This window comes from Anomaloglossus baeobatrachus, chromosome 3 (genome assembly GCF_048569485.1).
Source record: "Anomaloglossus baeobatrachus isolate aAnoBae1 chromosome 3, aAnoBae1.hap1, whole genome shotgun sequence".
Lineage (NCBI taxonomy): Eukaryota > Metazoa > Chordata > Amphibia > Anura > Aromobatidae > Anomaloglossus > Anomaloglossus baeobatrachus.
In genome coordinates, this window is record NC_134355.1 from 33001857 (window position 1) to 33026443 (window position 24587).

The 24587-nt window shown below is 52.6% G+C and overlaps 1 protein-coding gene across 1 annotated transcript in view; it reads right to left on the reverse strand.

Moving 5' to 3' along the window:
* Positions 1-24587, reverse strand: part of IARS2 (isoleucyl-tRNA synthetase 2, mitochondrial) — a 145251-nt gene that overhangs the window by 63769 nt on the left and 56895 nt on the right. Inside the window, exons 9-11 of the mRNA XM_075339113.1 lie at positions 17613-17782; positions 16695-16785; positions 5598-5749 (exon numbers count right to left, since the gene is read on the reverse strand). Of these exons, the coding sequence (XP_075195228.1) occupies positions 5598-5749; positions 16695-16785; positions 17613-17782 (413 nt within the window). The remainder of the gene's footprint in view (positions 1-5597; positions 5750-16694; positions 16786-17612; positions 17783-24587) is intronic.

Consider the following 24587-nt stretch of genomic DNA (forward strand, 5'->3'; position numbering starts at 1 on the left):
TATAGAATGAAGGGAATTTTGTTTACTTACCGTAAATTCCTTTTCTTCTAGCTCCAATTGGGAGACCCAGACAATTGGGTGTATAGGCTATGCCTCCGGAGGCCGCACAAAGTATTACACTAAAAGTGTAAAGCCCCTCCCCTTCTGCCTATACACCCCCCGTGCTCCCACGGGCTCCTCAGTTTTGGTGCAAAAGCAAGAAGGAGGAAAAAAATTATAAACTGGTTTAAAGTAAATTCAATCCGAAGGAATATCGGAGAACTGAAACCATTCAACATGAACAACATGTGTACACAAAAAAACAGGGGCGGGTGCTGGGTCTCCCAATTGGAGCTAGAAGAAAAGGAATTTACGGTAAGTAAACAAAATTCCCTTCTTCTTTGTCGCTCCATTGGGAGACCCAGACAATTGGGACGTCCAAAAGCAGTCCCTGGGTGGGTAAATAATACCTCATAATAGAGCCGTAACGGCTCCGTCCTACAGGTGGGCAACCGCCGCCTGAAGGACTCGCCTACCTAGGCTGGCATCCGCCGAAGCATAGGTATGCACCTGATAGTGTTTCGTGAAAGTGTGCAGGCTCGACCAGGTAGCCGCCTGACACACCTGCTGAGCCGTAGCCCGGTGCCTCAAAGCCCAGGACGCACCCACGGCTCTGGTAGAATGGGCCTTCAGCCCTGAGGGAACCGGAAGCCCAGCAGAACGGTAAGCTTCGAGAATTGGTTCCTTGATCCACCGAGCCAGGGTTGATTTGGAAGCCTGTGACCCTTTACGCTGGCCAGCGACAAGGACAAAGAGTGCATCCGAGCGGCGCAGGGGCGCCGTACGAGAAATGTAGAGTCTGAGTGCTCTCACCAGATCTAACAAGTGCAAATCCTTTTCACATTGGTAAATTGGATGAGGGCAAAAAGAGGGTAAGGAGATATCCTGATTGAGATGAAAAGGGGATACCACCTTAGGTAAAAATTCCGGAACCGGACGCAGAACCACCTTGTCCTGGTGAAACACCAGGAAAGGAGCTTTGCATGACAATGCTGCTAGCTCAGACACTCTCCGAAGTGAAGTGACTGCTACTTCCTAGCCTGTCTCATAGTGGCAATGACCTCTTGAGATAATCCTGAAGACGCTAAGATCCAGGACTCAATGGCCACACAGTCAGGTTGAGGGCCGCAGAATTCAGATGGAAAAACGGCCTTTGAGACAGCAAGTCTGGTCGGTCTGGTAGTGCCCACGGTTGGCCGACCGTGAGATGCCACCGATCCGGGTACCACGACCTCCTCGGCCAGTCTGGAGCGACGAGGATGGCGCGGCGGCAGTCGGTCCTGATCTTGCGTAACACTCTGGGCAACAGTGCCAGCGGAGGAAACACATAAGGGAGTTGAAACTGCGACCAATCCTGAACTAAGGCGTCTGCCGCCAGAGCTCTGTGATCGTGAGAACGTGCCATGAATGCCGTGACCTTGTTGTTGTGCCGGGACGCCATTAGGTCGACGTCCGGCATCCCCCAGCGGCAACAGATCTCCTGAAACACGTCCGGGTGAAGGGACCATTCCCCTGCGTCCATGCCCTGGCGACTGAGAAAATCTGCTTCCCAGTTTTCCACGCCCGGGATGTGAACTGCGGAGATGGTGGAGGCCGTGGCTTCCACCCACATCAAAATCCGCCGGACCTCCTGGAAGGCTTGCCGACTGCGTGTTCCTCATTGGTGGTTGATGTAAGCCACCGCTGTGGAGTTGTCCGACTGAATTCGGATCTGCTTGCCTTCCAGCCACTGCTGGAACGCTTTTAGGGCTGGATACACTGCCCTGATCTCCAGAACATTGATCTGAAGTGAGGACTCTTGCCGAGTCCACGTACCCTGAGCCCTGTGGTGGAGAAAAACTGCTCCCCACCCTGACAGACTCGCGTCCGTCGTGACCACCGCCCAGGATGGGGGTAGGAAGGATTTCCCCTTCGATAATGAAGTGGGATGAAGCCACCACCGAAGGGAAGCTTTGGTTGCCTAAGAGAGGGAGACGTTCCTGTCGAGGGACGTCGGCTTCCTGTCCCATTTGCGTAGGATGTCCCATTGAAGAGGACGCAGGTGAAACTGCGCGAACGGGACTGCCTCCATTGCTGCCACCATCTTCCCCAGGAAGTGCATGAGGCGCCTCAAGGGGTGTGATTGACCTTGAAGGAGAGATTGCACCCTCGTCTGCAGTGAGCGCTGCTTGTTCAGCGGAAGCTTCACTATCGCTGAGAGGGTATGAAACTCCATGCCAAGATATGCCAGCGATTGGGCCGGTGTCAGATTTGACTTTGGAAAATTGATGATCCACCCGAAACTCTGGAGAGTCTCCAGAGTCGCGGTGAGGCTGTGCTGGCATGCCTCTTGAGAGGGAGCCTTGACCAGCAGATCGTCTAAGTAAGGGATCACCGAGTGACCCTGAGAGTGGAGGACCGCAACTACTGCAGCCATGGCCTTGGTGAAAACCCGTGGGGCTGTCGCCAGGCCGAACGGCAGTGCCACGAACTGCAGGTGTTCGTCTCCTATGGCGAAGCGCAGGAAGCGCTGATGCTCTGGAGCAATCGGTACGTGGAGATAAGCATCCTTGATATCGATCGATGCAAGGAAATCTCCTTGGGACATTGAGGCGATGACGGAGCGGAGGGATTCCATCCGGAACCGCCTGGTCTTTACGTGTTTGTTGAGCAGTTTTAGGTCCAGGACAGGACGGAAAGACCCGTCCTCCTTTGGAACCACAAACAGGTTGGAGTAAAAACCGTGACCCTGTTGCTGAAGAGGAACAGGGACCACCACTCCTTCTGTCTTCAGAGTGCCCAGCTCCTGCAGAAGAGCATCGGCTCGCTCGGGAGGCGGAGATGTTCTGAAAAATCGAGTCGGAGGACGAGAGCCGAACTCTATCCTGTAACCGTGAGACAGAATGTCTCTGACTTAGACCGCCATGGATCGGAGTTCCTCTGATCCTTCTGAGGCCTTTTGTACGAGGAGAATTGGGACCTGCCCGCACCCCGAAAGGACCGAAACCTCGACTGTCCCCTCCTCTGTTGGGGTAATTTTGGTTTGGCCTGGGGTAAGGATGTTTCCTTTCCCATGGATTGTTTGATGATTTCATCCAGCCTCTCACCAAACAAACGGTCGCCAGAAAATGGCAAACCGGTTAAGCACTTTTTGGAAGCCGAATCTGCCTTCCATTCCCGTAGCCACAAGGCTCTGCGTATTGCCACCGAATTGTCGGCTGCAACCGCCGTAGGCTCGCAGAGTCCAGGACAGCATTAATAGCGTAGGATGCAAATGCCGACGTTTGAGAAGTTATGGACGCCACTTGCGGCGCAGACGTACGTGTGAGTGCGTCAATTTGCGCTTGACCCGCTGCAATAGCTTGGAGTGCCCATACGGCTGCGAATGCTGGAGCAAAAGACGCGCCGATAGCTTCATAGATGGATTTCAACCAGAGCTCCATCTGTCTGTCAGTGGCATCCTTGAGTGAAGCCCCATCTTCAACAGCAACTATAGATCTAGCCGCCAGTCTGGAGATTGGAGGATCCACCTTGGGACACTGAGTCCCGCCCTTGACCATGTCCGGGGGGAAGGGATAACGAGTATCCTTAAGGCGCTTGGAAAAAAACGCTTATCTGGACAAACTCGGTGTTTCTGGACTGTCTCTCTGAAGTCGGAGTGATCCAGAAACATACTCGTTGTACGCTTGGGGAACCTGAAACGGAATTTCTCCTGCTGAGAGGCTGACTCCTCCACTGGAGGAGCCGAGGGAGAAATATCCGACATTTGATGTATGGACGCGATAAGATCATTCACTATGGCGTCACCATCAGAAGTATCAAGGTTGAGAGCAGCTTCAGGATCAGAATCCTGATCAGCTACCTCCGCTTCATCATACAGAGAGTCCTCCTTCTGAGACCCTGAACAATGTGATGAGGTCGAGGGGATTTCCCAGCGAGCTCGCTTAGGCGGTCTGGGGCTGCGGTCCGTGTCAGAGACCTCACCCTGGGATCTATGAGACACCCCGGGGGAACATTGTTGTTCCAACTGAGGGGAACCAGGGGGCAATGATTCCACAGTGCCCATGGTCTGAGATACCGGTCTGGACTGCAAAGCTTCTAGAATCTTAGCTATAGTTTCAGAAAGTCTGTCAGTAAAAACTGCAAACTCCGTCCCTGTCACCTGGACAGTGTTAGCTGGTGGTTCACCCTGGGCCCCCCTTAGCAGAGGCTCTGGCTGAGCAAGTGCCACAGGGGCCGAGCAGTGCACACAATGAGGGTCAGTGGAACCTGCCGGTAGCGAGGTCGTACATGCGGCGCAGGCAGCATAGTAAGCCTGTGTTTTGGCACCCCTGCCTCTTGTGGGTGCCATGCTGTTGTCTCCCCTGAGCAACACAATAGGGTATATAGCCAGAAATCCACCGTGCACCATACAGTGTAAACTATAGCCTATAAACATATAATCTATAATTACACTTCTGCACAAGTGGGGCCAGCACCTCAGGTGCTGATTACCGCCCGCTTAAAGCGGTTGTGTGGCCACCAGCATCCCTGCCTGGGTCCCCCAGAGCTTGTCTCCCCTCTGCAGCGTCAGGGGAGCTGACAGGAATGGCTGCCGGCGTCCTGAGGAGAGGAGGGAGCCGTGGGCGTGACCCAGAAAGTGCGGGAACTGGTGCCCCACTGTGCACAGTGAGGGGGGTGGAGTATGCAAAGCATGCTCCAGCCCTCAGTGCTGCCGTCCTGTACAGCGTCCCGCCCTTCACCTGACTGGCAGGGCTGGGGGCGGGAAGAAAAAGAGACTAGGCCGCAAAAGCCGGGGACTCGAGTTATAAGCGCGGCCGCCGTATAAGCGCGGTCGGCGCGGAAGTCCCCGGCGCACTAACAGTCCCAGCCGCGCCGCAGTGATAACAATGGCAGCGGCGGTCAGCGCGGCAGTCCCCATACACTAACACACTCAGCGACGCTGCAGTGTGTAATGGCACAAACGCAGTCAGCGCCGCGGTCCCCGGTGCACTAGCACACCCAGCAATGCTGGAGTGTTGCTGTGTGCGGTCCCCACGGGGACACAGAGTACCTCAAAGTAGCAGGGCCATGTCCCTGAACGATACTCGGCTCCTATCCAGCAGAGTCCTCAGGAGCTGTGGATGGAGCACGGTCTCATGTCCCTGGAGACCGATAGGATCCCACTTCACCCAGAGCCCTAAGGGGGATGGGGAAGGAAAACAGCATGTGGGCTCCAGCCTCCGTACCCGCAATGGATACCTCAACCTTAACAACACCGCCGACAAGAGTGGGGTGAGAAGGGAGCATGCTGGGGGCCCTGTTATGGGCCCTCTTTTCTTCCATCCGACATAGTCAGCAGCTGCTGCTGACTAAGCTGTGGAGCTATGCGTGCATGTCTGCCTCCTTCGCACAAAGCAAAAAACTGAGGAGCCCGTGGGAGCACGGGGGGTGTATAGGCAGAAGGGGAGGGGCTTTACACTTTTAGTGTAATACTTTGTGCGGCCTCCGGAGGCATAGCCTATACACCCAATTGTCTGGGTCTCCCAATGGAGCGACAAAAAAAATATATGTATGTTATAATCCATGTCTGTCGTTACCTGAGCTTTGTCCTTAACATTAGCAGTGTTGACAAACCACTGCTGGCTGGCACGGATGATGATGGGCTTCTTGGTCCTCCAGTCGTAGGGGTAACTATGAACAAAACTCTCCTCCTTCATCAGATTCTTTGTACCAAGCAACATCTGTATGACTAGAAGAGAGAAAGAAATCTAACAATGTGACCAGTCTGTGAGAATCACCGCATTATAGTGCCCGATGCATCAATGTGTAAAGGCCGCTTTACACGCAGAAACATCGCTAACGAGATGTTGTTGGGGTCACGGAATTTGTGACGCACATCCGGTCTCGTTACCGACGTCGTTGCGTGTGAAACGCACAAACGACCGTTAACGATCAAAATTGCTCACCTAATCGTTGACACGTCATTCAAATCCCAAATATCGTTGCAGGAGGCAGGTTGTTCGTTGTTCCTGCAGCAGCACACATCGCTACGTGTGACACCGCAGGAACAACGAACACCGTACCTGCGTCCTCCAGCAACGAGGTGGGCGTGTCTTACCTTCGGCTGCTCTCCGCCCCTCCGCTTCTATTGGACGGCTGCCGTGTGACGTCGCTGTGATGCCGCACGAACCGCCCCCTTAGAAAGGAGGCGGTTCGCCGGTCACAGCAACGTCGCTAGGCAGGTAAGTCCGTGTGGGGGGTCTTAGCGATGTTGCGCGCCACAGGCAGCGATTTGCAAATCGCTGCCCATGGCGCACAACCGACGGGGGCGGGTGCTTTCACCAGCGTGTAAAGCAGCCTTAAGTCTGTAACTAGGAACAATCTTACCAACATTGAACACATTATGGGTGAGACTTATCAAAGCTGGCGCATTAGATGACGGTCTATATACCGTATATAAAAAGAAAAAAAAAAAAAGAGAGAATTTTGTTTACTTACCGTAAATTCTTTTTCTTATAGTTCCGTATTGGGAGACCCAGACATCGGGTGTATAGCTTCTGCCTCCGGAGGACACACAAAGTACTACACTCAACAGTGTAGCTCCTCCCTCTGAGCCTATACACCCCCTGGAGAACCAGATCTAGCCAGTTTAGTGCAAAATCTGAAGGAGAATAGCCACCCACAAGTAAAAACAGAGCAAGAACCGGAACAACCGGAGACTCTGTCCACGACAACAGCCGGTGATAACACGCGGAACAAGAAACTGCCAACAGGCAACAGGGAGGGTGCTGGGTCTCCCAATACGGAACTATAAGAAAAAGAATTTACGGTAAGTAAACAAAATTCTCTTTTTCTTTATCATTCCTATGGGAGACCCAGACATTGGGACGTCTCAAAGCAGTCCATGGGTGGGAATAAACAGAAAAACTGAGAAGTAGGCAAAACCTAACTTCACAAATGGGCGACAGCCACCTGAAGGATGCGTCTGCCCAAGCTCGCATCTGCCGAAGCATGAGCATGCACTTGGTAGTGCTTTGAAAAAGGTATGCAGGCTAGTCCAAGTGGCAGCCTGACAGACCTGCTGAGCCGTAGCCTGGTGCCTGAAAGCCCAAGAGGCATCGACAGCTCTGGTCGAGTGTGCCTTGATCCCCGGCGGGGGAGGCACCTGAGAACACTGGTAGGCGTCCGAAAATGGTCGACCTAATCCAACGGGCTAAGGTCGGCTTACAAGCAGAGAGGCCCTTACGCCGACCTGTGGTTAGCACAAAAACAGAGGTGCACCGCCTAAGAGCAGCGGTGCGAGACAGAGATAGATCCGGAGCGCCCGCACCAGATCCAGAGTATGCAACGCTTTTTCAAAGCGATGAACAGGAGCCGGACAAAAGGAAGGCAGGGTAATGTCCTGGTTAAGGTGGAAAGGAGAAACCACCTTAGGGAGAAAGTCCGGAGTCGGACGGAGAACCACCTTGTCTTGATGAAAAACCAAAAAAGGTGACTCCGAAGAGAGCGCAGCCAAATCAGAGACTCTCCTGAGGGAAGTTATGGCCACTAGAAAGACCACTTTCTGTGAAAGACGAAACAAAGAAACCTCTCTAAGAGGCTCAAAGGGGGGTTTCTGCAAAACCGTGAGAACTAAATTAAGGTCCCAGGGATCCAAGGGCCGCCGGTAAGGCGGAATGATGTGAGACGCGCCCTGCATGAAGGTGCGGACCTGAGCCAGCCGGGCGATACGCCGCTGGAACAACACTGACAGAGCCGAGACCTGTCCCTTGAGAGAATTGAGGGACAGTCCTAGCTGCAGACCGGACTGTAGAAAGGACAGAAGGGTCGGCAAGGAAAAAGGCCAAGGAGCATGGCCGGAAGAACGACACCAGGACAGGAAAATTTTCCAAGTCCTGTGATAGATTTTGGCCGAGGAAGACTTCCGGGCCCGAGTCATAGTGGAAATGACTTCAGGAGGAATACCAGAAGCCGTCAAGATCCAGGACTCAAGAGCCACGCCGTCAATCTGAGAGCCGCAGAATTCTGGCGGAAAAACGGACCTTGTGAGAGAAGGTCTGGATGGTCCGGAAGATGCCACGGCACCTCTACGGACAGATGGAGCAGGTCTGGGTACCAAGCTCTCCTGGGCCAGTCCGGAGCAATTAGGATGACCCGACGGCCCTCCATTCTGATCTTGCGCAGGACTCTGGGCAAGAGAGCTAGAGGGGGAAACACGTAGGACAGACGAAACTGGGACCAGTCTTGAACCAGAGCGTCCGCTGCGAAGGCCTGAGGATCGTGGGAGCGAGCCACGTAAATCGTAACCTTGTTGTTGTGACGGGATGCCATTAGGCGCACGTCCGGAGTGCCCCACTTGCGGCAGATTGACTGAAACACTGCCGGATGCAGGGACCACTCGCCACTGTCCACGGTTTGACGGCTGAGATAATCTGCCTCCCAGTTTTCCACGCCTGGGATGTGGACTGCGGATATGGTGGACTTGGAGTCCTCCGTCCATTGAAGGATGCGTTGTACCTCCAACATTGCCAGGCGGCTGCGTGTCCCGCCTTGGTGATTGATGTAGGCAACCTCTGTCGTGTTGTCTGACTGGACTCGGATGTGCTTGCCCGCCAATAGGTGGTGAAAAGCTAGGAGAGCCAGGAGCACGGCTCTGGTTTCCAGCACATTGATCGAGAGGGCTGACTCGGACGGAGTCCAAGTGCCCTGTGCTCGGTGGTGGAGACATACCGCTCCCCAGCCGGATAGACTGGCATCCGTGGTGAGGACCACCCAGGACGGAGCCAGGAAGGAGCGTCCCTGAGACAGAGAGAGGGGCCGAAGCCACCACTGAAGGGAGCCCCTGGTCTGTGGCGACAGAGCCACTAATCTGTGTAAGGAGGAAGGTCGCTTGTCCCAACAGCGGAGAATGTCCAGCTGCAGAGGACGCAGATGGAACTGGGCAAAGGGAACAGCCTCCATTGACGCCACCATCTGACCCAGCACCTGCATCAGGTGCCTGATGGAATAACGGCGGGGCCTCAGCAGAGGTACGTGAGACTCTGGGTCGGAGTCAGAGTGGATTTGGGCAGATTGACCAGCCACCCGAATTGGGCTAGAGTGGCGAGAGTGAGCGAGACACTCCGCTGACAGTCTGCGCTAGATGAAGCCTTGACTAGAAGGTCGTCCAGGTAAGGAATCACTGTCAACCCCTGGAGGTGCAGAACCGCAATCACTGCCGCCATGACCTTGGTGAATACCCGAGGGGCCGTGGCTAACCCGAAGGGGAGAGCCACGAATTGGAAATGTTCCTCTCTGATTGCAAAACGTAGCCAACGCTGGTGAGAAACTGCAATTGGCACATGCAGATAGGCATCTCTGATGTCGATGGATGCCAGGAAATCCCCTTGGGTCATTGAGGCAATGACTGACCGCAGAGATTCCATGCGAAAATGCCGCACCTGAACATGCTTGTTGAGAAGCTTGAGATCCAGGATGGGCCGGAAGGAACCGTCCTTTTTGGGGACTAGGAAGAGATTTGAGTAGAAACCTCTGAACCGTTCCCGGGCGGGAACCGATAAAATTACTCCGCTGGCCTGCAAGGATGCCACGGCCTGTGAGAAGGCGGCGGCCTTGGAGCAGGGGGGAGTTGACAGAAAAGAAGGGAATTTTGTTTACTTACCGTAAATTCCTTTTCTTCTAGCTCCAATTGGGAGACCCAGACAATTGGGTGTATAGCTATGCCTCCGAAGGCCACACAAAGTATTACACTAAAAGTGTAAAGCCCCTCCCCTTCAGCCTATACACCCCCAGTACTGCTACGGGCTCATCAGTTTTGGTGCAAAAGCCAGAAGGAGGAAAAAATTATAAACTGGTTTAAAGTAAATTCAATCCGAAGGAATATCGGAGAACTGAAACCATTTAACATGAACAACATGTGTATACAAAAAACAGGGGCGGGTGCTGGGTCTCCCAATTGGAGCTAGAAGAAAAGGAATTTACGGTAAGTAAACAAAATTCCCTTCTTCTTTTCGCTCCTAATTGGGAGACCCAGACAATTGGGACGTCCAAAAGCAGTCCCTGGGTGGGTAAATAATACCTCATAATAGAGCCGTAACGGCTCCGTCCTACAGGTGGGCAACTGCCGCCTGAAGGACTCGTCTACCTAGGCTGGCATCTGCCGAAGCATAGGTATGCATCTGATAGTGTTTCGTGAAAGTGTGCAGGCTCGACCAGGTAGTTGCCTGACACATCTGCTGAGCCGTAGCCTGGGGTCGCAAGGCCCAGGACGCTCCCACAGCCCTGGTAGAATGGGCCTTCAGTCCTGAGGGAACCGGAAGCCCCGAGGAACGGTAAGCTTCGAGAATTGGTTCCTTGATCCACCGAGCCAGGGTTGATTTGGAAGCTTGTGTCCCTTTACGCTGGCCAGCGACAAGGACAAAGAGAGCATCGGAGCGGCGCAGGGGCGCCGTACGAGAAATGTAGAGTCTGAGTGCTCTCACCAGATCTAACAAGTGCAAATCCTTTTCACATTGGTGAACTGGATGAGGACAAAACGAGGGTAAGGAGATGTCCTGATTGAGATGAAAAGTGGGCAAGGCAAATGGCCAGGGAGAAAACGCCTGAGCAGAGCACCACGACAGGAATATTTTCCACGTCCTGTGGTAGATCTTGGCGGCCGTTGGTTTCCTAGCCTGTCTCATAGTGGCAATGACCTCTTGAGATAATCCTGAAGACGCTAGGATCCAGGACTCAATGGCCACACAGTCAGGTTGAGGGCCGCAGAATTCAGATGGAAAAACGGCCCTTGAGACAGCAAATCTGGTCGGTCTGGCAGTGCCCACGGTTGGCCGACCGTGAGATGCCACAGATCCGGGTACCACGACCTCCTCGCCAGTCTGGAGCGACGAGGATGGCGCGGCGGCAGTCGGCCCTTATCTTGCGTAACACTCTGGGCAACAGAGCCAGAGGAAGAAACACATAAGGAAGCTGAAATTGCGACCAATCCTGAACTAAGGCGTCTGCCGCCAGAGCTCTGTGATCTTGAGATCGAGCCATGAATGTTGGGACCTTGTTGTTGTGCCGTGACGCCATTAGGTCGACGTCCGGCATCCCCCAGCGGCAACAGATCTCCTGAAACACGTCCGGGTGAAGGGACCATTCCCCTGCGTCCATGCCCTGGCGACTGAGAAAGTCTGCTTCCCAGTTTTCTACGCCCGGGATGTGAACTGCGGATATGGTGGATGCTGTGGCTTCCACCCACAGCAGAATCCTCCGGACTTCCTGGAAGGCTTGCCGACTGCGTGTCCCACCTTGGTGGTTGATGTAAGCCACCGTTGTGGAGTTGTCCGACTGAATTCGGATCTGCTTGCCTTCCAGCCACTGCTGGAACGCTTTTAGGGCAAGATACACTGCCCTGATCTCCAGAACATTGATCTGAAGTGAGGACTCTTGCTGAGTCCACGTACCCTGAGCCCTGTGGTGGAGAAAAACTGCTCCCCACCCTGACAGGCTCGCGTCCGTTGTGACCACCGCCCAGGATGGGGGTAGGAAGGATTTCCCTTTCGATAATGAGGTGGGAAGAAGCCACCACCGAAGGGAAGCTTTGGTTGCTTGAGAGAGGGAGACGTTCCTGTCTAGGGACGTCGGCCTCCTGTCCCACTTGCGTAGGATGTCCCATTGAAGAGGACGCAGGTGAAACTGCGCGAAAGGGACTGCTTCCATTGCTGCCACCATCTTCCCCAGGAAGTGCATGAGGTGCGTCAAGGGGTGTGACCGACCTTGAAGGAGAGATTGTACCCCTGTGTGTAGTGAACGCTGTTTGTCCAGCGGAAGCTTCACTATCGCTGGAAGAGTATGAAACTCCATGCCAAGATATGTCAGTGATTGGACCGGTGTCAGATTTGACTTTGGAAAATTGATGATCCACCCGAAACTCTGGAGAATCTCCAGAGTAACGTTGAGGCTGTGTTGGCATGCCTCTTGAGAGGGTGCCTTGACCAGCAGATCGTCTAAGTAAGGTATCACTGAGTGACCCTGAGAGTGGAGGACCGCAACTACTGTAGCCATGACCTTGGTGACAACCCTTGGGGCTGTCGCCAGGCCGAACGGCAGTGCCGCGAACTGAAGGTGTTCGTCTCCTATGGCGAAGCGCAAGAAGCGCTGATGCTCTGGAGCAATTGGTACGTGGAGATAAGCATCCTTGATATCGATCGATGCTAGGAAATCTCCTTGGGACATTGAGGCGATGACGGAGCGGAGGGATTCCATCCGGAACCGCCTGGTCCTTACGTGTTTGTTGAGCAGTTTTAGGTCCAAAACAGGACGGAAGGACCCGTCCTTCTTTGGAACCACAAACAGGTTGGAGTAGAAACCGTGACCCTGTTGCTGAAGAGGAACCGGGACCACCACTCCTTCTGCCTTCAGAATGCCCACCGCCTGCAGAAGAGCCTCGGCTCGCTCAGGAGGCGGAGATGTTCTGAAGAATCGAGTCGGAGGACGAGAGCTGAACTCTATCCTGTAACCGTGAGACAAAATGTCTCTCACCCAACGGTCTTTTACTTGTGGCAGCCAGGTGTCGCAAAAGCGGGAGAGCCTGCCACCGACCGAGGATGCGGTGTGAGGAGGCCGTAAGTCATGAGGAAGCCGCCTTGGTAGCGGCACCTCCGGCGGTCTTTTTAGGGCGTGATTTAGACCGCCATGCGTCGGCGTTCCTCTGATCCTTCTGAGGCCTTTTGGACGAGGAGAATTGTGACCTGCCCGCACCCCGAAAGGACCGAAACCTCGACTGTCCCCTCCTCTGTTGGGGTGTTTTTGGTTTGGCTTGGGGTAAGGATGTTTCCTTTCCCTTGGATTGTTTGATGATTTCATCCAATCTCTCACCAAACAAACGGTCGCCAGAAAATGGCAATCCAGTTAAGCACTTTTTGGAAGCCGAATCTGCCTTCCATTCCCGCAGCCACAAGGCCCTGCGTATTACCACCGAATTGGCGGCTGCAACCGCCGTACGGGTCGCAGAGTCCAGGACAGCATTAATAGCGTAGGACGCAAATGCCGACGTTTGAGAGGTTATGGACGCCACCTGCGGCGCAGACGTACGTGAGTGCGTCAATTTGCGCCTGACCAGCTGAGATAGCTTGGAGTGCCCATACGGCTGCGAATGCTGGAGCAAAAGACGCGCCGATAGCTTCATAGATGGATTTCAACCAGAGCTCCATCTGTCTGTCAGTGGCATCCTTGAGTGAAGCTCCATCTTCCACTGCAACTATGGATCTAGCCGCCAGTCTGGAGATTGGAGGATCCACCTTGGGACACTGAGTCCAGCCCTTGACCACGTCAGGGGGAAAAGGGTAACGTGTATCCTTAAGGCGCTTGGAAAAACGCTTATCTGGATAAGCTCGGTGTTTCTGGACTGCCTCTCTGAAGTCAGAGTGGTCCAGAAACATACTCTTTGTACGCTTGGGAAACCTGAAACGGAATTTCTCCTGCTGAGAAGCTGACTCCTCCACTGGAGGAGTTGAGGGAGAAATATCCAACATTTCATTGATGGACGCAATAAGATCATTCACTATGGCGTCCCCATCAGGAGTATCAAGGTTGAGAGCGGCTTCAGGATCAGAATCCTGATCAGCTACCTCCGCTTCATCATACAGAGAGTCCTCTCGCTGAGACCCTGAACATTGTGATGATGTCGAGGGGATATCATAGCGAGCTCGCTTAATCGGTCTGGGGCTGCGGTCCGTGTCAGAGACCTCACCCTGGGATCCATGAGACACCCCGGAAGGACATTGCTGTTCCAACTGAGGGGGACCAGGGGGCAATGATTCCACAGTGCCCCTGGCTTGAGATGCCGGCCTGGACTGCAAGGCTTCTAATATCTTAGCCATAGTCTCAGAAAGTCTTTCAGTAAAAACTGCAAACTCCGTCCCTGTCACCTGGACAGTGTTAACAGGTGGTTCTCCCTGGGCCACCCTTAGCAGAGGCTCCGGCTGAGAAAGTGCCACAGGGGCCGAGCATTGCACACAATGAGGGTCAGTGGAACCTGCCGGCAGTATAGCCGTACATGCTGCACAGGCAGCATAGTAAGTCTGTGCTTTGGCACCCTTGCTATTTGTGGACGACATGCTGTTGTCTCCTCTGAGCAATACAGGAGGGTATATAGACAAAAATCAACAGTGCACCATACAGTGTAAAGTATAGTCTATAATCATGTAATCTATAAGTACACTTCTGCACTAGTGGGGCCAGCACCACAGGTGCTGCTTACCGCCTGCGCAAAGCGGTTGTGTGGGCACCAGAAATCCTGCCTGGGTCTCCCTGAGCTTGTCTCTCCTCTCCAGCGTTAGCAGAGCTGAGAGGAATGGCTGCCGGCGTCCTGAGGAGAGGAGGGAGCCGTGGGCGTGACCCAGAAAAGTGCGGGAACTGGTGCCCCACTGTGCAGAGTGAGGGGGGTGGAGTATGCAAAGCATGCTCCAGCCCTCAGTGCTGCCGTCCTGTACAGCGTCCCGCCCTTCCCCTGACTGGCAGGGCTGGGGGCGGGAAGAAAACGAGACTAGGCCGCAAAAGCCGGGGACTCGAGTTATAAGCGCGGCCGCCGTATAAGCGCGGTCTGCGCGGAAGTCCCCGGCGCACTAACAGTCCCAGCCGCGCAGCGGCGGTCAGCGCGGCAGTCCCCCTACACGAACACACTCAGCGACGCTGAAGTGTGTAATGGCACAAACGCAGCCAGCGCTGCTGTCCCCGGTGCACTAGCACACCCAGCAATGCTGGAGTGTTGCTGTGCGCGGTCCCCACGGGGACACAGAGTACCTCAAAGTAGCAGGGCCATGTCCCTGAACGATACTCGGCTCCTATCTAGCAGGGTCCTCAGGAGCTGTGGATGGAGCACGGTCTCCTGTGCCTGGAGACCGAAAGGATCCCACTTCACCCAGAGCCCTAATTGAGGGATGGGGAAGGAAAGCAGCATGTGGGCTCCAGCCTCCGTACCCGCAATGGATACCTCAACCTTAACAACACCGCCGACAAGAGTGGGGTGAGAAGGGAGCATGCTGGGGGCCCTGTTATGGGCCCTCTTTTCTTCCATCCGACATAGTCAGCAGCTGCTGCTGACTAAGCTGTGGAGCTATGCGTGCATGTCTGACCTCCTTCGCACAAAGCATAAAAACTGGTGAGCCCGTAGCAGCACGGGGGGTGTATAGGCTGAAGGGGAGGGGCTTTGCACTTTTGGTGTAGTGCTTTGTGTGGCCTCCGGAGGCATAGCTGTACACCCAATTGTCTGGGTCTCCCAATAAGGAGCGACAAAGAAAGAGGGCCTTTGAACAGGTAAAAGTGACCAGGTTTTACTCTTATTAAATTCCTGCTGCTCCCGAGGATTCAGTGTTTTTATTTTTTTGTGCACCAATCCGCCATATGGTTCCAGAGGTATGGGCCTTTTTATTTAGCACTATTTTTACAGTCTTTACAAGGGGGCGTTGCTTACTGGGTAAATATACATAGCAGCCTAAAGACACGCCTCTGAGGATCCTGAGAGCAGCACCCTTTGGTAAAGAGCTTAAAAAATTTGCAACAAATAAAAAGATCCCAGATTTCTAAAACTATAAGGTTGATTTAACCCCTTCATGACCCTCTACGAATATATACATCCTAGGTCGTGTCACCCCAGTAACCACGGGCTCCGGTGACAAGCCCACAGTAATACCCACATATGTCTGCTGATCCAATCAGCAGACATGTGTGGCTAACAGGCGCGGGTGGATTAGAGATCCACCCGTGCCTGCTTACCACTTAGATCGCGCTGTCAAAATCTCACAGCATAATTTAAATAGTCGCAGCAAGGATTGCGCCGTTCCCTGCCTCCATCAGCGGCCTCATGATGCCATCACAGGGCGCCAATGGATTACCATGGTAGCGTGGGGTCAGTTGATGACCCGTGACGGTAGCATGGTGTATTTTCTATGACAGCCAACAGAACGCCGCCACTCACAGGAATGCTGCAACAAAGTTCAAATCACCCCCCTTTTGCCCCATTGAAAATAAAACAGAAACAAAAAAAATAAAATAACAAAAATTACACATATTTGGTATTGCTGCATTCAGGAATGCTCGGTCTTTCAAAATATAAAATCAATTAATCGGATCGCTATATAGCATGGCGAGAAAAAAAAAAAATCTGAAAGGTCAAAATTACATTTTTTGGTCGCTGCAAAAAATTAGGTAAATAAATCTTCATTTTGGCAGATTTTTGCCACATTTTGATAAATTGTCTGTCGTAAATCTGAATAAATCTCAGTAATCGCTCGGTCGCCTCTTGGTACCCTACACCCACTTTTTCAACTTTTGACAAACATAAGAATAAAAAGAAAATAGGGCGCAATTTGAAACTTTTTACTAGTTATTTTTTGTCTAATTTTTGGACTTTTTTTTTTCCCTAGATGATGTTTTTTGAGGCTTAAATTTACACACAAAAAAGATTAGCAATTCTTTTTATATTTTATACTTAGGGTAGAAAAATTGCCAGGGCTTAGAGGTCAATTACATTTCCCTACGCGTCTGCTTATTTTTGTTCAAGCAGCTAAAACTACAGATAGACTGACAAACGGGTCGGTATTTTTGTGGCAACCATCCATTCTTGGCTTTGGCTCACACAATCTTCCTACGTGCCTGCAGCCCAGGACGCCCGCTGCTATAAATCTCCTGTAATGTCACTTTTTACATACCGGCTTCATTTCCATCTTCAAGTACAACTTTACTTTCCAGATCGGCTCCGGCTTCAGCAGTAAAGCGTCCGGCTTCATCCACCAGACAGTCCTGCAGAAAACCGAAAAAAAGAAATCTTATTCAAAGTTAGTTTACTTCTTAAATGACAAAAAAGTGAGCTGTTACATATCAAGATGATCATTCCTGCAATCGTCTTCATTTACTTTATAAGGCTATGTGCGCACTGAGCGTTTTTGCGAATTTTTGGGCTCAAAACTGCATGACTTTGCTTCCCCAAGAAAGTCTATGACTTTTCATTTTTGCTGTCCGCACATAACTTTTTTTTTAGCTGCGTTTTTGAGCTTAAAAAAAAATGAAATGGTCATGTCAATTCTTTCCTGCGTTTTTCTGCGTTTTTCCCCCATGCAAAGCACTGGAAAAACGCAGCGATCAAAAACACAGCAAAATGCACCGAAACGCAGTAAAAACGCATGTGTTTTTTCCGGTGCGTTTTTCCCGCGGGTGCGTTTTTTTGCGGCAAAAAACGCAGAAAAACGCAGCGTCAAAAAACGCTGTGTGCGCACATAGCCTAAAGATTCAGCGAGGGTTGTTCTGCATACAGAAATTAAGGGAAAGTAGCTCCATGGGACACAAGACAAGGCCTCGCAGAAACAAGTTCTTATCTAATGCCCAATATGTTAAATGGGTTAACTATATTACAAAAACATGGCTCCCACTGCCCCCCTGTGTACAGGTTGTGACTGGTATTGCAGCTCCATAGCCCTGAATGGTTCAAAGCTGCAATACCACCTGTAGACAAGGGTGGCATTGTTATTATAAGACGGCAGCAATGTTTTTCTAATCCAGGGCAATCTCATGAATGCCGATGGTAGGAATGAACCAAATGCTCATTTTAAATTGCACAGATAGTCACTGACCACAGGTAACTTGTGATTGGAGGCTACTCCGTAGTCTTCGACGCCGTGAGCGGGTGCGGTGTGCACGAGGCCAGTGCCTTTTCCCATAGTCACGTGGTTTGCAGGTAGGAGGGGGGACCGGCGTCCAGGTACCGCAGGATGATCACAGATGCCGCCCTCCAGATCGGCACCTGGGGTGTCAGAGAAGGAAGACAGAATGACAACTTGATAAAACACAACTAAAAGTGAAAGTTTAGAAATGTACCCCTCAGGCGTCTTTACACATGTATTGTCAATTAAAGAGGATATTTAAATATTAAAAAAAATCCTGTACCTGGTGATGCAGCTCAGCTCCATTGAAGTGAATAGAACTGAGCGGCGTTCCCAGACACAACCCATTGGACAATATGCGGCTGCTCCCTACTTGGAATGGTCTTCAAAGCTGGAGAGAAGGGGTTAACGCTGCGCATTCGAAAAGATGTAGAATAGTTGATTAATTAATTATTTTATTCCATAGGTCTATACGCGTTTCGAGGTATGGAACCTCTTCCTCAGGACCAAAATAAAGGGAATTTTGTTTACTTACCGTAAATTCCTTTTCTTCTAGCTCCTATTGGGAGACCCAGACAATTGGGTGTATAGCTTCTGCCTCTGGAGGCCACACAAAGTATTACACTTTAAAAAGTGTAACCCCTCCCCTCTGCCTATACACCCTCCCGTGGATCACGGGCTCCTCAGTTTTGGTGCAACAGCAGGAAGGAGAAAACTTATAAATTGGTCTAGGGTAAATTCAATCCAAAGGATGTTCGGAGAACTGAAGACCATGAACCAAAAGAACAACTCAACATGAACAACATGTGTACACAAAAGAACAACCAGCCCAAAGGGCACAGGGGCGGGTGCTGGGTCTCCCAATAGGAGCTAGAAGAAAAGGAATTTACGGTAAGTAAACAAAGAAGGGAATTTTGTTTACTTACCGTAAATTCCTTTTCTTCTAGCTCCAATTGGGAGACCCAGACAATTGGGTGTATAGCTCATGCTTCCGGAGGCCACACAAAGTATTACACTTCTGCCTATACACCCCCCGTGCATCAGGGGTTCCTCAGTTTTAGTGCAAAAGCAAGAAGGAGGAAAGCAAATAAATTGGTTTAAAGTAACTTCAATCCGAAGAACCTCGGAGAACTGAAACCATTCAACATAAACAACATGTGTACACGAAAAAACAACAGGGCGGGTGCTGGGTCTCCCAATTGGAGCTAGAAGAAAACGAATTTACGGTAAGTAAACAAAATTCCCTTCTTCTTTGTCGCTCCATTGGGAGACCCAGACAATTGGGACGTCCAAAAGCAGTCCCTGGGTGGGTAAAATAATACCTCATAATAGAGCCGTAAAACGGCCCGTTCCTACAGGTGGGCAACCGCCGCCTGAAGGACTCGTCTACCTAGGCTGGCATCCGCCGAAGCATAGGCATGCACCTGATAGTGTTTGGTGAAAGTGTGCAGGCTCGACCAGGTAGCCGCCTGGCACACCTGCTGAGCCGTCGCCTGGTGCCGTAAAGCCCAGGACGCACCGACGGCTCTGGTAGAATGGGTCTTTAGCCCTGAGGGAACCGGAAGCCCAGAAGAACGGTAGGCTTCAAGAATTGGTTCCTTGATCCACCGAGCCAGGGTGGATTTGGAAGCCTGTAACCCCTTACGCTGACCAGCGACAAGGACAAAAAGTGCATCCGAGCGGCGCAGAGGCGCCGTACGGGAAATGTAGATTCTGAGTGCTCTCATCAGATCTAACAAATGCAAAACCCTTTCACATTGATGAACTGGATGAGGACAAAAAGAAGGCAAGGAGATATCCTGATTGAGATGAAAGGTGGATACCACCTTAGGAAGGAATTCCGGAACCGGGCGCAGCACCACCTTGTCCTGGTGAAACACCAGGAAAGGGGCTTTGCATGACAGCGCTGCTAGCTCAGACACTCTCCGAGGTGAGGTGACTGCTACTAGGAAGACCACTTTCTGCGAAAGGCGAGAAAGAGAAATATCTTTCAAAGGTTCAAAGGGTGCCTTCTGAAGGGGCAGCAGAACCCTGTTCAGATCCCAGGGTCCTAACGACCGCCTGTAAGGAGGAACAATGTGACAAACCCCTTGCAGGAACGTGCGCACCTGAGAAAGCCTGGCAAGACGCTTCTGAAAGAACACAGAGAGCGCTGAGACTTGTCCCTTAAGGGCGCCGAGCGACAAACCTTTTTCTAATCCTGATTGAAGAAAGGAAAGAAACGTGGGCAATGCAAATGGCCAGGGAGAAAATCCCTGATCAGAGCACCAAGAAAGGAATATCTTCCACGTCCTGTGGTAGATCTTGGCAGACGTTGGTTTCCTAGCCTGTCTCATAGTGGCAATGACCTCTTGAGATAATCCTGAAGACGCTAGGATCCAGGACTCAATGGCCACACAGTCAGGCTGAGGGCCGCAGAATTCAGATGGAAAAAACGGCCCTTGAGACAGCAAGTCTGGACGGTCTGGCAGTGCCCACGGTTGGCCCACCGTGAGATGCCACAGATCCGGGTACCACGACCTCCTCGGCCAGTCTGGAGCGACGAGAATGGCGTGGCGGCAGTCTGACCTGATCTTGCGTATCACTCTGGGCAACAGTGCCAGAGGTGGGAACACATAAGGGAGTTGAAACTGCGACCAAACTTGAACTAAGGCGTCTGCCGCCAGAGCTCTGTGATCGTGAGATCGTGCCATGAATGCCGTGACCTTGTTGTTGTGCCGGGACGCCATTAGGTCGACGTCCGGCATCCCCCAGCGGCAACAGATCTCCTGAAACACGTCCGGGTGAAGAGACCATTCCCCTGCGTCCATGCCCTGGCGACTGAGGAAGTCTGCTTCCCAGTTTTCTACGCCCGGGATGTGAACTGCGGATATGGTGGAGGCCGTGTCTTCCACCCACCTCAGAATCCGCCAGACTTCCTGGAAGGCTTGTCGACTGAGTGTTCCGCGTTGGTGGTTGATGTATGCCACCGCTGTGGAGTTGTCCGAATGAATTCGGATCTGCTTGCCTTCCAGCCACTGCCGGAAGGCCTGTAGGGCAAGATACACTGCCCTGATCTCCAGAACATTGATCTGAAGGGTGGACTCTTGCTGAGTCCACGTACCTTGAGCCCTGTGGTGGAGAAAAAACTGCTCCCCACCCTGACAGACTCGCATCTGTCGTGACCACCGCCCAGGATGGGGGTAGAAAGGATTTCCCTTTCGACAATGAGTTGGGCAGCAGCCACCACCGAAGAGAATCCTTGGCCGCCTGAGAAAGGGAGACGTTCCTGTCGAGGAACGTCGACCTCCCGTCCCATTGGCGGAGAATGTCCCATTGTAGTGGACGCAGATGAAACTGCGCGAAAGGGACTGCCTCCATTGCTGCTACCATCTTCCCTAGGAAGTGCATGAGGCGCCTCAAGGGGTGCAACTGGCCTTGAAGGAGATATTGCACCCCTATCTATAGTGAAACGTTGTTTGTCCAGCGGAAGCTTCACTATCGCTGATAGAGTATGAAACTCCATGCCAAGATATGTCAGCGATTGGGCCGGGGTCAGATTTGACTTTGAAAAGTTGATGATCCACCCGAAACTCTGGAGAGTCTCCAGCGCAACGTTCAGGCTGTGTTGGCATGCCTCTTGAGAGGGCGCCTTGACCAGCAGATCGTCTAAGTAAGGGATCACAGAGTGTCCCTGAGAGTGCAGGACTGCTACTACTGCTGCCATGACCTTGGTGAAGACCCTTGGGGCTGTCGCCAGACCGAAAGGCAGAGCTACGAACTGAAGGTGTTCGTGTCCTATAACGAAGCGTAGAAAACGCTGATGCTCTGGAGCAATCGGCACGTGGAGATAAGCATCCTTGATGTCTATTGACGCTAGGAAATCTCCTTGAGACATTGCGGCGATGACGGAGCGGAGGGATTCCATCCGGAACCGCCTGGTTTTCACGTGCTTGTTGAGCAGTTTTAGGTCCAGAACGGGACGGAAAGACCCGTCCTTTTTTGGCACCACAAACAAATTGGAGTAAAAACCGTGACCTTGCTGCTGAAGAGGAACAGGGATCACCACTCCTTCTGCCTTTAGAGTGCACACCGCCTGCAGAAGAGCATCGGCTCAGTCGGGAGGCGGAGACGTTCTGAAGAATCGAGTCGGAGGACGAGAACTGAACTCTATCCTGTACCCGTGAGACAGAATGTCTCTCACCCAACGGTCTTGGACCTGTGGCAGCCAAATGTCGCCAAAGCGGGAGAGCCTGCCACCGACCGAGGATGCGGAGAGAGGGGGCCGAAAGTCATGAGGAAGCCGCCTTGGTAGCGGTTCCTCCGGCTGTCCTTTTTTGGGCGTGACTGAGCCCGCCAAGAATCTGAGCTCCTCTGATCCTTTTGAGACCTTTTGGACGAGGAGAATTGGGACCTGCCCGAGCCTCGAAAGGACCGAAACCTCGACTGTCCCCTCCTCTGTTGTGGTTTGTTTGGTCTGGGCTGAGGTAAGGATGAATCCTTACCCTTGGACTGTTTAATGATTTCATCCAAACGCTCACCAAACAGTCGGTCACCAGAAAATGGCAAACTGGTTAAGCACTTTTTGGAAGCAGAATCTGCCTTCCATTCCCTTAACCACAAGGCTCTGCGTAAAACCACGGAGTTGGCGGACGCCACTGCCGTACGGCTCGTAGAGTCCAGGACAGCATTAATAGCGTAAGACGCAAATGCAGACATTTGAGAGGTTAAGGATGCCACTTGCGGAACAGATGCACGTGTGACAGTGTCAATCTGCGCCAGACCAGCTGAAATAGCTTGGAGTGCCCACACGGCTGCGAATGCTGGAGCAAACGACGCGCCGATAGCTTCATAGATGGATTTCAACCAGAGCTCCATCTGGGAATCTTTAAGTGAAGCCCCATCTTCCACTGCAACTACGGATCTAGCCGCAAGCCTGGAGATTGGAGGATCCACCTTGGGACACTGGGTCCAGCCCTTGACCACGTCAGGAGGGAAGGGATAACGTGTATCCTTAAGGCGTTTGGAGAAACGCTTATCTGGATAAGCGTGGTGTTTCTGGACTGCCTCCCTGAAGTCAGAGTGGTCCAGAAAGTACTCAATTTACGCTTGGAATACCTGAAATGGAATTTCTCCTGCTGTGAAGCTGACTCCTCCACTGGAGGAGCTTAGGGAGAAATATCCAACATTCGATTGATGGACGCTATAAGATCATTCACTATGGCGTCACCCTCAGGTGTATCCAGATTGAGAGCGGTCTCAGGATCAGAATCCTGATCAGCTACCTCCGCTTCATCATACAGAGAGTCCTCCTGCTGGGACCCTGAACATTGTGATGATGTCGAGGGCCGTTCCCAGCGAGCTCGCTTAGGCCGTCTGGGACTGTCGTCCGTGTCAGAGCCTTCACCCTGGGATGCATGGGACATCCCCGGAGCCCGGAGTTGATCCAACTGAGGGGGACCAGGGGGCAATGATTCAACAGTGCCCATGGTCTGAGGTACCGGTCTGGACTGCAAAGTTTCTAGAATTTTAGTCATAGTCACAGACAATCTATCAGCAAAAACTGCAAACTCCGTCCCCGTCACCTGGACAGTGTTCACAGGTGGTTCTCCCTGGGTCACCTCTAGCAGAGGCCCCGGCCGAGCAAGTGCCACAGGGGCCGAGCACTGCACACAGTGGGGGTCAGTGGAACCTGCCGGTAGAACAGCCTCACAAGCAGTACAAGCAGCATAGAAAGCCTGTGCCTTGGCACCCTTGCTTTTTGCGGACGACATGCTGTCCTCTGAGCAATCTAGGAGGGTATATAGCCAAGAATAGCGACCGTACAGTGCAATGTATAGAATACAAGCATAAAAGTACAAATGAACACTTCGGCGCTAGTGGGGTCAGCACTTCAGGTGCTGCTTACCGCCCGCTGAAAAGCGGGTGTGTGGTCGCCAGAATCCCGTGTCTCCCCCAGAGCTTGTCTCCCCTCTCCAGCTCCGACTGCACACAGGAATGGCTGCCAGCGTCCTGTGAAGAGGGGCGTACCGTGGGCGTGCCTCAGACAAAGTGCGGGAAACTGGCGTCCCACTGTGTTCAGTGAGTGGGCTGGAGTATGCAAGCAGACTCCAGCCCTCGGCGCTGACGTCCGGCACAGCGTCCCGCCCCTCCCCTGACTGGCAGGCCTGGGGGCGGGAAAGCCACGAGACTAGGCCGTAAAAGCCGGGGACTTGAGTAATAAGCGCGGCCGTCCAGAGGCACGGCCAGCGCGGAAGTCCCCGGCGCACTACAAATCCCAGCCGCGCCGCAGTGTAAAACTGACAGCAGCGGCCGGCGCGGCAGTCCCCAATACATTAACTAACTCAGCAAAGCTGTAGTGAGTAGTGGCACAAGCGCGCAGCGCTGTTGTCCCCAGCGCACTAACACACCCAGCAAAGCTGCGGTGTGTCTGCGCGCGGTCTGTACGGGGACACAGAGTACCTTAACGTAGCAGGGCCATGTCCCTGACGATACTCAGCTCCATATCCAGTAGATACCCCAGTGGCAGTGGATGGAGCACGGTCTCCTGTGCCTGGAGACCGGTAGGATCCCACTTCACCCAGAGCCCTAAGGGGGATGGGGAAGGAAAGCAGCATGTGGGCTCCAGCCTCCGTACCCGCAATGGATACCTCAACCTTAACAAACACCGCCAAGAGTGGGGTGAGAAGGGAGCATGCTGGGGGCCCTATATGGGCCCACTTTTCTTCCATCCGACATAGTCAGCAGCTACTGCTGACTAAACAGTGGAGCTATGCGTGGATGTCTGACCTCCTTCGCACAAAGCTTGAAAACTGAGGAACCCGTGATGCACGGGGGGTGTATAGGCAGAAGGGGAGGGGCTTTACACTTTTAGTGTAATACTTTGTGTGGCCTCCGGAGGCATGAGCTATACACCCAAGTGTCTGGGTCTCCCAATGGAGCGACAAAGAAATTCCCTTTTTCTTT